The 15054-nt window shown below is 35.3% G+C and overlaps 1 protein-coding gene across 3 annotated transcripts in view; it reads left to right on the top strand.

The window, feature by feature from the left end:
- POC1B (POC1 centriolar protein B) overlaps positions 1-15054 on the top strand; it is an 88261-nt gene that overhangs the window by 59585 nt on the left and 13622 nt on the right. The window contains exon 11 of one of the 3 annotated variants that reach the window (XM_016165156.2): positions 7987-11719. The exons of 1 other annotated variant lie outside the window; for it this stretch is intronic. In XM_016165156.2, coding sequence (XP_016020642.1) covers positions 7987-8136 — 150 coding nt within the window. In that variant the 3' untranslated portion in view covers positions 8137-11719. Of the gene's footprint in view, positions 1-60; positions 97-7986; positions 11720-15054 lie in introns of those variants that run through there. One more of the 3 variants, XM_016165157.2, reaches the window with a different exon arrangement.

The following is a 15054-nucleotide window of genomic DNA, read 5'->3' on the forward strand; positions in this document are numbered from 1 at the left end:
AGGAAAATCAATAAAAATCATGTTGTACAAACCTGCTTTCACTCTTTTTCTGTATGCTAGCATTCCTGGATTTACAAACAGCCTCTAAATTTGAAGGTAGGTGAGGTTCTTTTTTAAGTTTTTAAACTTTGCAACAGTGTATAAGGTGGCATTTGATTTGTAAATTTAGTGCATATGATTTGTGAAACTAGATATTTTAACTTTGTGGATGCTTACTAAGCTTTAGGAAACACTTTTACAGTATCTTTAGGCATTGGTTGGGGGACCCTGCAGTATCTGTCTCCTGTTCTGCTCTAAACATTTGAAAGGATATGTACATAGGCATTTGTAGAATCCTAGTCTGGACTCACTAGCTGGTGCCTTCCACAGTTCATCTTCCTTTTTAAAAAGACTTTCAGTCCTAATTTCAAAGAGTATGTCAAGTGATCAGATACAGTAATTTTTTTTATTCAGTGACTCAAAAAGTTAAGTGTAACTCAAAGATGTTTAGTAGGAGTAAAAGAGGAATTCTTATCAGAGTTGAGAAATAATTTAAAACTGACAAGAAAAAAATTCCGGGGTGTTCTTAGTTAAGTTGTGGTGGCCAGAGAGTGAGAGAGACTGCAGTTAGGCAGTTAGCCTGTCAACAGCTGGGGATCAGCTGACAAAGACTGCTCACATTACTGATTGTATGTTGGAACTCGGAATTAACTTCCAGGTGGCTGTTCCCCTGATTATCTAAAAGAGAATAACCAGGTGCCACTGAACCCCAGGAGCCTCAGCTTCTTGCTTCCACATGAACTTTCCGGACTGTTGACCACAACCAATCCAAAGAAGCTAACACTTCTTCCTAACAGACTCTGCACTGACCCCAGAACTACCCCCGCTTCACCTTCTTCCATCTCCCTTACCTGTAGCCAATGTATATTCTTTCAAAACAACTTATATCTTTCTTCCCCAAAACATCATGTATAAAAAAGTACTCCTCAACTCCAGGACAGTGAACCCGTTGCCGTTCCCACCTAGTGCTGCTGCTGGTGGTTTAGACTTCATGTTCCAGAACCTGGTTCTTTATGGCCCAATAAACCTTTTCTTTTCAAGAGACCAAGGAAGTTAAGTTTTTTTTTGTTGTTGTTTAACAAATCATTGCCCTTTGAAATGGTAAGAAACAAAATAATTAAATTGTCAAAGGCATTTAAAAATAAAACATACATGGTAATTAACAGAAGTAAAAGATGAAAAATATATTGTCACAGATCTCTTACCATTTAAAAATAGAAAATATGAATTATTTTAGAGATAGGGGAGAAAATATTAGAAACCAAAGAGACTTTTTCCAAATTAGTTATATCCTTGCTTTTGAAGTACATCATGACCCACATGTTATAAAAACTACCAACAATTATGAATGTGATAGCTGACTTTTAGATGTTTTAGTATTATAAATTTTTTTTAAAAAACTAAAACTTTTTAGTCTGTTAAAGGAACATCACATTTTTTAAAAGGAAATAGAGATATGGAAATCTGTAAAATAGATTAGTAGTGTGGGTCACAGGCTATTTTCCCTCCAAATAAAATACACTTTTTGATAAAAATCATAATAATCACTAAGTTCCATGTTTGATTTAGATATACTGAAAAATTTACTAATTTAAGCTTCATTCCTTTTAAGTTTCACAGTTATAGGGGTAGAAAGCTTACATTAATGAGTTTCTTTTTACCAAAAATTTTATACTAATTAAAAATTTTTAAATAGCCCCAGTTAAATAATACTTGATGCAGTAAAACTGGTCCTTTTACCTGTTGACAAAATTGATATAGGACTTGTGGGGGCACAAAAATAATTTTCCTCCCACCTTCTAAGCTCTTCTAGCTGGGGTAATAAATTAACGTAAAACAGATTTTGTTTAACAAAATGGCCAGAACTTATTACAACTGCATAAGTAAGGGTATCATAAGAATATGAGACCAAAGAGGCATTGGGCAGTTGAGGTTTATATGCCATTCTGGAAAAAGGAGAGGAAGGAAGGGGTCTGGGATTTCAAAGAGAAGGCAGGTAATTCACAGGTAAAAGAGAAAGAGCAAACATGTGGTAAACAAACTCTTGCTGAGCCACCAGAATATGGGACACAGAGGAAAGTTCAACAAATAAACTTTGCTAGATTTCTTCCTGTCCTGCTACATTTATATTATGATGCTCAGGTGGTGGTCTCTTGCTTCATGCAGGTTTTCTATCTGAATTCCTTTAGGTGGGTAAGAGGGAAAGATCAAAAGTTTCTTTTTGAATCTTTTGTTTCTTAATAACCAGCTTGAAATCAGTATCTTCCAAGGCATATTTTGGGGTGGCAAAACTTTGGTCATCCTCAGGTTAAACTTTTCTATGTGAAATGTAAAGAAAGAAAGGAAGGAAGAGAGAGAGGGAGGGAGGGAGGGAAGGAACAAAAAGAGAGAGAAGGAAGGAAGGAAAGAGAGAGAGAGCGAGAAAGGGAGAGAGAGAGGAAAGAAAGAAGGAAAGAAAGAGAAAAGAAAGGAAGTGGGGAAGGAAGGAGGAAGGAAGAAAAATAGAGCATCAGAGAAACTGAGAGTCTACAAAAGGATTTTATAAAACATGCCCTTTGGGTGCCAAGCAGAGTAAATGCTTTTTAAAATTTCCTTTAGAGAATTAGCACATTTTTGGAAACTGAAGGTGTTGAAGTTTTAGGTATTATTTCTGCCTCCCAACTTCCTGAGATACTGTATTTCTGAATTGCGACTCCCAACTGCTGCAGTGATATCTATCCCAGGCCTGTCCCAAGCCTGGGAATCTAAGCCACATCCCCAGTTCCCACAGCTGAGACTGAGGCATGCAGAAAATGCCTGACAGCTCTCGGCCCACACATCCAGTAACAACTGGTTCCTTCCTCTTCCTGTAGAAGAGCAACATCCTCTGAGATGATAAGAAATGCACCCTGAGGAATGCAATAACAGCAGCGAGCTTTTCACACAGGAAATTAACTAAGGTAGCTCTCTGAAAAGTGCTGTCTCCTAGACTGTCAGACCATAATGAGCTTCCTGCTGACCTACAGGGTGGTTTAGTATGGGAGCTCAGTGCCATTGTGGTTCTGTTGGAGTTTCATGGAAAATAGTGAATTTAGCTTTCAGCTGTTCAGTACATCTGTATCCATTTGGTTTGGAGTTAGTTGGTGCTGCTTCTGCAGTAAAACTATGTTGCCTTTGCTCCTTTCTTTAGCCACTCACCAGCTAATTATAAGATGGAAATAGTCACAAGTCTACTAAAGTGAATTTTTCAGTCAGTTCTTGGCACTTTATAAAATCAGGTTATGTGAAACATACTAGGGCTTCAGGAAAATTAAAAACCTCATAAAAATTAAAAACACTGGCTATTAAGGCCCAGCGTTGGTCCTTGCCTGGTTCTTTCTAATATCGTTCAGTTTCCTTGCTTTTACTTTCTAGGATAGTCCGGCATCAGTAGAAGATATTATACTATGTACACAATCATACCTCTTCAAGAACACATAAAACTCTTGCTTTAAACCAACCCTCCCACCAATCCCTGTCATTTAAAAATTCAAATTGACTTTTACAATTAAAGATGTTCTAGTATAATCTGACCTTTTTTTTTTTTCTTCCTCATTCCTACAGTATTTTCTTTTTCCTTTGCTTGAGATAATGATGGCCTCTACAAAGCCCAGTTTTTATATCATATATACTTTTTAAATTGCTTTCCAAATCACTAGAGAATTTTGGTAGGTTTTGGTGTATAATTATGGTGGCAAAATTCTTTCACTTTTAATGTATTTGTTTGGATTATTTTACCAAAGCACATAAGAGTTACTTGTTTGTTTTAAGTTGAAGGGGAGATGGAGAAGGAATGCCAGGCATTTCCTCTTCATTTTCAGAATGTCTTTCTAATGAACATTCCTCTTCTCTCCCAGGAACAAACCATCTTAACTTAGTGATGGGCCTCTAAGTGTTTAGTTTCTAATAACCCAGCCTCTTTTCTCGGTTCCCTCAGACCTAGGGACGTAGTTGCTTCCCACATTTGCTATTTCTTCTCACCTCCTCTCAGGGCTCCCTTTAAGCCTTTACAAACTTCCAAACCTGTTTAACTAATTCCCTATATTAAATTCTCTTTGTTAAAATACTACTGTGGTTTCTGTTTTCCTGCCGGATCCTGAATGACATTCTAAAGATCCTAAATTATCCTAAAAATAAATAAATAAATAAATAAATAAATAAATAAATAAATAAATAAATAAATAAATAAATCCTGAATGACATTCTAAAGATCCTAAATTATCCTAAAAATAAATAAATAAATAAATAAATAAATAAATAAATAGATAAATAAATAAGACGAAGGGACAAAGACTTCTATTCAAGGACTTTTATTCCAGTATTATTTATAATAACCAAAAAATGGACACAAATTTCTAAATTTAAGAGGGTATTAGTTAACTAAAAGTATCATATAGGAAGAGATGGAATATTATATAGCCGTACCATGTTGAGCAACAACTAAATGCAATGTTTGTGATTCTAGGTTTGATTCTGGTCAGTGGAAAAATTCATAGAGAGACAACCATTGTTAACATTTTGAAGTATAGTCTCCCAGGTAGAGGATGTGGTTATTAGAACCTAGAAGCTAGGAGAAGAGGCCCCGCCCTTGCCTCAGGAGCTCAGAGGACAGACCCCATGGAACTGGTGACCAAGCTGATCTTGGAGGGTTCTAGTTTATTTGATGGGGTTAAGAGCTGTTGCTGAGAAGTGGCTGATAGGAACTGCAAGCGAGCTGGGAGGAGCCAGTCTCTTCTGTGCCTCTGACCTCTGGTCTCCCTCTAGTGCCTTCTACTGGCAGAGCAACTAGCAAGAGAAAACTAGTTTGCAACCCTAGTCTCAGTATCACAAATCAGACTTTGAAGGGTGGCTGTGGAATCAAGAGACATATTCCATAAGAGGAATTACAGAACTGAAGGGTAGAAACTTTTTTAAAAAGGCTTTATAAAGCAAATTCACTCCAGAACGTATCTGCACGTTTGAATTCCCACTAGTAATATATGAGCATACCTATTTCCTACACTACAACATGTATGCTAGGTGTGTATATATCCACCGCATGTATATTTATACACCACATGTGTGTGTATGTGTGTGTGTGCATATATATATCGTATATGTATATATATACCACAATCAAACTAATGGACATTTTCATCACCTATTGCTACTTTTGTGTGTGTCTGTGTTAAGAACTTCTGAGCTTTGACTTTTTTTCATGATTATTGTTCATTTGTATTTCTGAGAATTGCCTATTTGTATACTCTGCTCATTTTTCTATTATTCTGGCCTATTATTTATCCATATGAACTTTAGAATTGTTTTGTCCATTCTCCAAAAACATGCCATCGCTATGTTGATTGGCATTGCATTAGATTTATGAAATAATTTGAAGAGAACTGCCAACTTCACTGTCTTGTGTCTGCTTATCTAGGAATGTAGTGTTGTAGATAGGTGTATTAAATTTTCACCGAATCAAATTTAGGCGCATTCTTATTACATGCCTATAGTTCCCATAAAAAATAGCTGCCATCTTTTATATACTACTAAGCGTTTTATCTCTTTATTAACTATGCACATGGATCTACTCCACAAATTAGTTTTAAAGAGGTAGTAAGGTAACTTGCCCAAAGTCACACCAGCTAGGAGGTGATGAGGGCAAGCTGGGGCCCAGATTGGACTAAGTTCAGTGCTCAAACTCTGAACCCCTGCACAATACTGCTCCCCAAATAGTTAAGATACCCAGATCGCATGCCTTATCACTCTGAATTCTGGTTTTACCTTCCTTATTATCAACATGACTTAGCCTAAGTGAATATTTCTTCACTGTAGTAATAGTATAATATATTATAGTGTAGTGTAGTGTAGTGTAGTGTAGTGTAGTGTAGTGTAGTATAGTATAGTATAGTATAGTATAGTATAGTATAGTATAGTATAGTATAGTATAGTATAGTATAGTATAGTATGATAACCAAAAAGGCCTGATTAAAAAAAAAAAAAAAAAGACAAATATTGAGGACCTCTAGTTCCAGGTTGGGAGCCTATGGAGAAACAGTCCCTAGAGTCAATGTTCATAATGGTTTTTTGAGGCTACTTTGGGATTTTATACATTGCTTATTACTTGCCAAGTACTAAAATCCTTGGCACCTACCAGACTTTAGCAATCAAAATCCTTAACTTAGTGTTCAGATCCTCGTCAAAAAGAGTTGTGTTTAAGATGCGTTTCTCTCTTATTGGTTATCCAGAAGGCGTGCCATATGGTGTGCTTGTCCTAGGTTATTCAAGCCTAATTGTGTGGATATAGCTTCCTGATATGAATAGTTACTTGTTGCATTATATCTTTAAATCTATTTTATAATGATACAATGGCTTTACCTACTTGGCGGGGCTTTGTTGTTACTTTTCTTTTACTGCTCCCGTAGACCTCCAGCCTCATCCTCTCACTAATTATTATTTTTTGTTTGTCCGTTGTTTTAAGGAAGGATATTCTTCGTGGCAAGAATTATGTGTGCGTAAGGTTTCTTTGGTGGTGTTCTTCCTTTTCTGGTGTGTGCAGGCATTATTTCTTTTGTGAACTAGATGATAATATCAGTTTTTATCAGATTTGGTTACAGTGTGGTTTTTATAAAGCGAAGCCTATTTTCCAATGACTTTTATTTTTAAACAGAGCTATGTTTTCTTGGTAAATATTCTCAGTTTATTGGACTGGAAATCTTGTGGCTTAGGCTCAAAAGCATGTTCAAACCCATAATATTTAGGTTATTTTTCTAGTGAATTGAGCCGATTTTACAACTATGTGCCTACTTGCAAAATCCAGGCCATGTCCTCCAACCTTTTTTCTCTCTTGACATTGTTATTCCTCAGATCACAAGTACCCCATAGTTCCCAGGGGATCCAGTCCTTCCACGGTCACAGACCCTCAGACTCAGTTCCCATCTCTGCTTTGGGAGAGATTATGTAATAGAGCTGGGTTAACAGTGTTAACACCTTGTGCCCATAAGGGGAACTTTCAAAGGCATTTCATAGTCCCCTGGACAGTTCTGTTTGAAGCTTCAGGTTCAGTGATATGAGTCCTCACCTGCATTCTCTAAGGTTGATCTTACATAATATAAGTTCATTTTAAATGACATCTAGCATTAGGCAAAGTAACATGCTGAGTGAATGTTATTCTGAAATCAGAAATATGCATTTTGGGGATGACAAATAATTTAATGAAATTTCAGAATGATAAATAACTTATTTTAAATAGAACTGGAAATGCATTATTAAAATAAAATGAAAGCAATTGCATGCTTTTGAAAATTTAAAGAATTTAAGAAGCGTACTTTCCTAAATTTGTACTTTTAGAGAATTCTCTGTACTTTCTGTACAATTCAGTACACAGTGAAATTACTGAAAAGTTTAAGATATTAATACTGTTTAAAAAGTTATATTATTCTCTTTCAAGAAATCATTTATATAACCTAAGCGTTCTGTGAATTATAAATGCCACAAAACTGTGGTTGTTTTACATTTTGAGGACTAAAGTATGAGTGTCACACCCTCTTCCTCCCACCTCTGGAAAAAATAATCTCTTTCTGAGATTGTTTCATACAATTAAATGACATGTCATACAATTAAATGACATGAAATATTTCAAGCAAATAAGATTATGGTTTTAAGAATTATGTCACCATTTTTTAAATTAATATACTGATAGGTTTATCAACAAGAATTGGGAAAGCATTTTTTTAAATTTCAAAATAAATGATCTCTCCCCTTAAGTGCATTAAAAACTTTTTGTTTAGAGAGCTCCGTTTTCTCTAAGATATATTATTAATGCTTGAATTAAGTGTTAAGATCTTTTTATTTCTGCTATAGTCTACTGTGACTATTTTATGTAGTTATTAGTCAAGGGAAATGGCATTCATGGGATTTATATCTGAAACTGTTTTATTTGTTTATTTTTAGGTTTTGCTTCGGCACTCTTTCCAGGCTGTTCTCTTGGCAACAGTAGCATTGTTTCTGCCTGTCATGTGTTCTTTGCCATTCATATTACATTATATTCCCGATCACAACTTATTTCTTACAAATGTTCTAGCTTTTGTATCCAGCCATTGACGAAAACATTTTTTCCTACAGTATTTTTAGTCAAGATTCTTATTCTAAATGTTAAAAAAGAAAAAAAAAATTGTGAGAATTTTGGCAATAAATTTTGAATGGAAAGAAATAAGAATATACTAAAAGTTTTTGTCTTTTTCCCCTGCTGTACCCCTCACGGTGCTGTCTCTCACACCAGGGTGGGAGATTTGGATTCCATCATAATAACTAGAATGTGCTTTGTCCCTCAGCTTTTCATGTATCTGGCACGAGAGGGTCTGGAGTACTGGTAAACTATATGTGGTGACTGTGGCTAACCGGCTTGTCAGAGTAGAAAGGCCAGTACTTACGGAATCAGTTTTTCTCTGCCCATAGCTCTACAGACTCCAGATGAGTGAATCTTGACAAAAATAGAACATCTCTCAGAGTACTAAACACAGATTAGCTGGATTTCTGTAGAAACTGAGTTCAGGGTGGTGACCCTTGTATTGTTAGCATGAAGGGAAGTGACTTGGCCTAAGTCAGAGGCTAGCTTAATAGACATTGTTCATTCCTATCACAAAAATGAATGTGCCAAGCACTGGGTAGAAGCTCTGAGGGTTGGGAGAAAGGATGCGTTTGGGTTATAATGGTAAGCAAAAGGCATCATGGAGATTTACATGGTACAGTAAGAGTGTGAATTTAGGGCATTTGACTTAATCAGGAGTGTAGATGAGGTTGAATCAGGGAAAGTTTCCCTGAAAAAGACATTTAAACTGAAATATAAAACCTTGCTGTAAAAAATGTGGTCCCTGGATGGTTTGTTTGGACATCACCTGGTGGGAGCTTATTAGAAATTCAGATTCTCAGGTTTCAGCCCAAACCTACTGAGCCAGTCTCTGAATTTTACTAAGATCCTCAAGTGATTCATGTGTATACTAAAGTTTGGGAAGAACTGATCTAAAGTTTCAGTAGGAGTTGAGGTGAGAGTGTTCTAGTCAGAGGAAACTGTGTATGCAAAGACTGTCTCTTATAGGGGAGCATGGTACACTCTAAGGACTGAGAAAAGGGCTGGAGCCCAAGGATGGTGTCATAGCAACCAAGAGAAGAGTTTTTTGAGAAGATGGAAGTGGTCAACATTGATGAGAGGCAGGAGAAAGATTGAAAAGTGTTTGATGAGTTTAGCGAGATTTTTGGTTACCTTTTGAAGAGCTTTTTTGATGGAGTAACGCAGGTGCAAGCCAGTATTAAGTGGGTTGAAGAGTGAGTGGTTTTATTCAGTATATTTGCTGAGTATCTCTACATACCAAGCAATGAAAATGTAGACATGAAAGAATACGCCCGATAATAGTGATATTTTTAGATGTAGTTTGTTTTGGATCTGTTGAACAGTGATTTTTGTTTTAAATATATATTCAGCATATACTTATTAGTTTACTACTTAGTTAACATTTATTTAGGATGGCTGATTTGTTTATCTTGGACCTGCCACCTGCCCTTAAATGGCTTATTTTTTTATTTGAAAAATCAGACATAGATGGGAGAATTTAAAAAAAAAAAAAGGAATATAATGGATAAAGAAATATTTTTAATTCAACAAATTTTATCAATTACTTTGTATGTGCCTTACACATTAGTGTGTTTTCAGCTGTCTGAAAGAAGGCATGCTAAGGCTTCTGCCTTCTAGAAAGATGCAATTTAAATTTTAGTGGTATGGTGGTAGGACATAATATGATGAATTGATGGTGATAGGTAATTGAACACAAATTATAGATTAAATTCTTTACCTACAGTGTCACAACAACCTTATAATGTAACTCAAAATTATTTTCTCCATTTTATAGATGAAGAAACTAAACTTAGGTCAAGTAATTTGTCCAAGGTTACACAGTTAATACAAGGAAAAGATAGCATTAAGTCCAAGTCATGTGACTTGACATCCCATTTATATAGCCAACACATGACATGATAGCATAGATTATTATTTGATATCACAAATAGCAGAAATATGAGGAAATATTGAAAAGCAAAATTAAATTCGTTTAGAGATTTAAAAGAGCAGCAAATTGCATCTATTAGGGAAGATGAGAAAGGCTACATTATTTGGTAAATCCAAATTAAAGTCGATTAATATATTGTATACTATGTATATTTTTTGAATAATTTAATGAATAATAATCGACAGAAAGGTGGTTCTCAAAACCCAGCTGTGAATATACATTACTGTTATAATCACAGTTATCATTAATCTTACCAGAATATTCACATTATGCTAAATGGTAAATAGAGCAATTAATAAATATAATATTTGCCCTCTAAAAGATGTTCCATAAAGCTTGCCAGTTTTCTGAGTGTAGTTTTGTTAAAGGATTGATTGAATTCCTGCCTTAAGTGCCCCTTTGTAGCATTAAAACAAATGCAATAAAGAAGCTAAAGTCTTATTCAAGTGAGCAAAGTATGATTTACTTTGTATGTATAATTTAAAAGAATTATCTCATGACCTTTAACATACAGCTCACTTCTTTTCAATTTGGCACTTGAAGAGTTTTGAGGAGCAGAAAATAGGGCCTGTAAGAAAGGCCAAGAGATGGCATTATTTATCTCAAAGAATAAGCAAGCCCAGGAAATAATTTTTTAGAAATGTATTCTATATAATGCTTCTGATTCGTTGATAATTTTATGTTTTACAGAAGTAATGAGTATAGTTACTCGAGGATGTAATTTATTTAACTTGATTTGGTTGCCTTTCTGTGTACATTGTTATGATACTAAAGTGATGGTGTTGTGTTTACTTTGGAAGCACTTATACTAAAATCAAAATGATACAAAGAATACTAAAGTGGCTTCCATGTGAGGAAAACGTGAAATTTATAAAATATTTCACGTCTTTTGGAATTCTGTGTTTGTAGGTAGGGAGGTTCAATGTCATGAAGGTGTTAGTTCTCCCCAAATAAATCAACAAATTCAAGGCAATTCCAATAAACGTCCCAGTATCAATTTTAATCAAACCTAAAAAGTTGATTTAAAGTTTATACGAAGAGCAAAGGGCCAAAAATTGCCAGGACAGTTTTGAAGAAATTTGAAGGTTAGGGGCTCATTCAGTTCCTAATGTGATAGCATTACAGGGAAAGACAAAGAGTTCACGAAGGAGAACACAAACAAAGACTCGCACGAATAGAGGTGATTGGTGTATGAAAGGCCTGGCTTAGCAGACACACGCACAATGATGGGTTAGTCACTAAATGGACTTTTCAATAAATGTTGCTGGGACAAACAGCTATGTGGAAAAAAATTAAATTATTGTCTTACTTTTAACCACAAACAAAATCAATACCAGATGGGTTAAAGACTTAAATGAAAAAAAAAAATACTTAAAAAATTCTGAAAGAAAAAAGAATATATTTATGCATTCTGGGTAAGCAAAGATTGCTTAAACAAAATGTGAAATGTACAAATTATAAAAGGAAAGTTTAATAAATGTGACTATACTTAAAACAAAAACTTGTGCAAGTTAAAATAAAAGTCAAGACAGACCACAGAGTAGAAGATGTATTACAAAGCAATGCTATCCAGAATATATAAAGGACTCTTAAATAGAAATTTAGAAAAAAAAATAGACCAGTTAGAAAAGTGGACAAAAGATTTAAATGGGCAATTTATAGAAAAATTATCAATATACATGCAAAATATGTTCAAGCTACCAGTAATCAAGGAAATGCACTATGAAATTAAAACCGTGAAATATCATTTCCTGCCCATAATTTGGTTAAAAGTTTTAAATGTTTAACAAATATTGTTGAATTTGTAGAAAAAAAAAAAGGGAACTTTCTTCTGATTATAGAAGAATAAGTTAATTCTACCATTTTGGACAATACCTGGTAAAACTATGACTTAACTATTCCACTCTAGAGAAACTCTCATACCTGTATACAGAGACATTTATGAGAGTGCTTAATGTAGCATTCAGTACTAGTTAACAGTAGAAAGGATGCATAAATTGTGGAATAGTCAATCAAGGAAATACTGTTTGATAGTGAAAATAAACTAACTTACCTGCATCTTTGAACAAGTCTGAAATTGTTGATTAACAGAAAATACCAAAAGGATCTGATATACTACTACTTTATGTGAAGTTCTAAAACATGCAAAAGCAATGCTGTTTTGAGGCATGATGTGGGTGAAACTAAACCAAATATGGCTTTCCAAGTCAAACTTTCATTTTTTTCAAGATGTAATGCTTACTTGAATATAAAATATTACTTTGAAAAAATACATCATTATATAATATAAGCTATTACCTGCCTCAGAATTTAGATTCTCTCTCTCTTGCGCGCACACGCGCGCGCACACACACACACACACACACACACACACACACACCCCTCTTTTTTGAACAAAGAGTGAAGTATAACTACAAATAGTGGTTTATTTCCGTTCTAGTAATTTCAGCATGAGAGAGGTAAGAAGAATCTCTTACTCCGTAGCCCTTTGAGGTGAGACATCGGGATTCACAAAAGAAGTAATGGCTACTTATTTTCCCTTTTGAATTTACAGAAAGTTTTATTGGTGTTATATTTGTCTAGAATATGGGAATAACATATAGTTATAGCATTTTAGTTTAATATTAACACAGAAGAGATAGCATTAATTCTACTTCACTGACTACCTGTTCTACTAACTACTCTCTCCCCCACCCACTCAGCATAGGGCATTAGGAGACACATTTTCCTTTAAAGAATTCATAGTTTATGTTTGCCAATCATGTAAGAAATGACACATAGAAGGGAATTTTTGTACAGATTTTATTTGTCCTTGATGTACCCTACCCATTCATGGCTTCAGAATTAATAAGCTCTGCAGAGATGTGAATAAAGATTAAAAGACAAAAACAGACAGCAGATTTGTGACCTTACCAAGGGACTGAATTAATCATTCAGATATTCTAGTTGATAGCTGCGTAGGGGTGTGTTTTTCAAGTCTCTGACAAAAATCAAATTTCCAATTTGATGTGAAGAAGAAAATCAAAGCTCTCTGTAAAACCTTATGCCTAACGCCAGAAGGCACTCTCTTTGAGAAAAATATGCGTGATTTCTCCCCAGGGATAAAGAGAAGTCTTTCTCAGCTCAGAGAATTTAGTTTGGGAGATACAGATTTCACATGACACCCTCTGATTTTTTTCTTAGAAAACTTAAATCAGTCAGACTCTGTCAGGTGAGTATGTTCTTACCAGGATACACAATACACTGTGCAGACATATAAGATAGAAGAGATATGATTCTCTCCTTCAGGATCAACAGCTTTTTGTTTCTTGAATTTTAGAAATCGAAAGTGAATCCTATATTGTGATTCTGTGACAACCCCATATGAGTGACTCTATAGCTCTTTTTCTCTTTCCCTGATCAGTCCATTTACTTCTTGGTTAACACTGGCTTTTGATCTCAAAGAAAGAACCAAAGATAGAGCAACATTCTGAGTCACTTCTGAAAGACAGCCATCCTCTCTGTGTCAGGATTCTGAGATGAACTCAGTGACTGTCTGAATCTTTTGTGCTGATGGTAAACTCAGTGTCAAGCCTCCCACTTTTTGACTGCCACTTCCTCTGGTCCTCCAATTTTGTTAATTCATCAACCCACAAAGGCTTTCAATCCATTGAGCTTCCTGCCTTTTCACTGCCCACTTCATATGTCTGTGTCTCTCTCCTTTACCTGACTTAGATTCTATAGTCCATCTATACAGCCATGCTCTTACCCCTTTCTTCTGCTGTTGTACTCACCAAAAAAAAACCTTCAACCTGGTTAAATCTAATTCTCTGCCTATTCTGTGCCTACACCCAAGCAACTAAATTTTACTTAACAGCCATGCTGACAGATCTCACCTTAAATTTTTTTATAGAAAGCTCTAGGGCTCTAGGTACTTCCTATTCAACCCATTTGCCATGTAGTTATTGTCTCACTGTGCTGTGACTTCAATGCTCTCTTTCTACTACATCTTTCCATTAGCACACATTCGCAAAGTACTTTCCATCATTAAAAAGTAAAATTTTATTTGATCCCTCATCTTTCTCTAGTTCCTCTGTTTGTTCGACTTCCCTTTATATCACAAGTCTCCCAAAAGAGTTGCCTATATTCAGTCTTCATTGTTTCACTTTCCACTTTTCTGAATCCACTCGAATTAAGCTTTCGTCCCTGTCATTCCACTTGTGTGAAGGTCCCAGTGACCCATTTAAATCAGCCTCTCTATAGCTCTTGGTCCTGGTGATTACTCATCCTTCTTGAAACTCTTTCCGCACTTGACTTTTGGGCCACTATTCCTCCTGTCTCATGAGCCACTAGTCACTTTTCCTGCTCTATTTCTTCTTGCCTTCTACATGTATTTGCAACTCTTCTCTTGTTTGCTTCATCCCTGAGTGATCATTGACCCATAGCTGTAAATATTTATATGCCAAGCATCTCAGCTCCAAGAGGACAGAGGCTCCTGCACTTGAGATCCTTCTAGGACCCTTCCAGACCTTGCCCTATGTACCTCTTTATCTGAGTATTCATTTGTATTTTTTATAAAAACTAGTTTTATACACACACACACACATATGTATGTACACACATACATAGTAATATATAATAGTAATATCTATATTTCCACAGCCTCACCACAGAAATCTGAAATCATATATTTACAATTGCATTCATGACTTTTCCCCATGGAAGTCTAATAGGCATCTCAAACTTAACATGCTCAAAACTTATTCTCCATCTTTCACAGTGAAGCTACATCATAATGTAACACCTTACCCAGTTTTATTCTTCTTATAACCCCTGTCACTTCCTGACATTGCATCACATATCTATATATTTATTTTTCTACTTCATCCACTGGAGTATAATCCATGGCAACAGAATCTCTTTTGTTTATTCATTCCTTGTAGTAGGCAGAATAATGGTCCCGTAAAGACGTTCATGTCCT

Source organism: Rousettus aegyptiacus, unplaced genomic scaffold (genome assembly GCF_014176215.1).
Source record: "Rousettus aegyptiacus isolate mRouAeg1 unplaced genomic scaffold, mRouAeg1.p scaffold_m13_p_2, whole genome shotgun sequence".
NCBI classification, from domain to species: domain Eukaryota; kingdom Metazoa; phylum Chordata; class Mammalia; order Chiroptera; family Pteropodidae; genus Rousettus; species Rousettus aegyptiacus.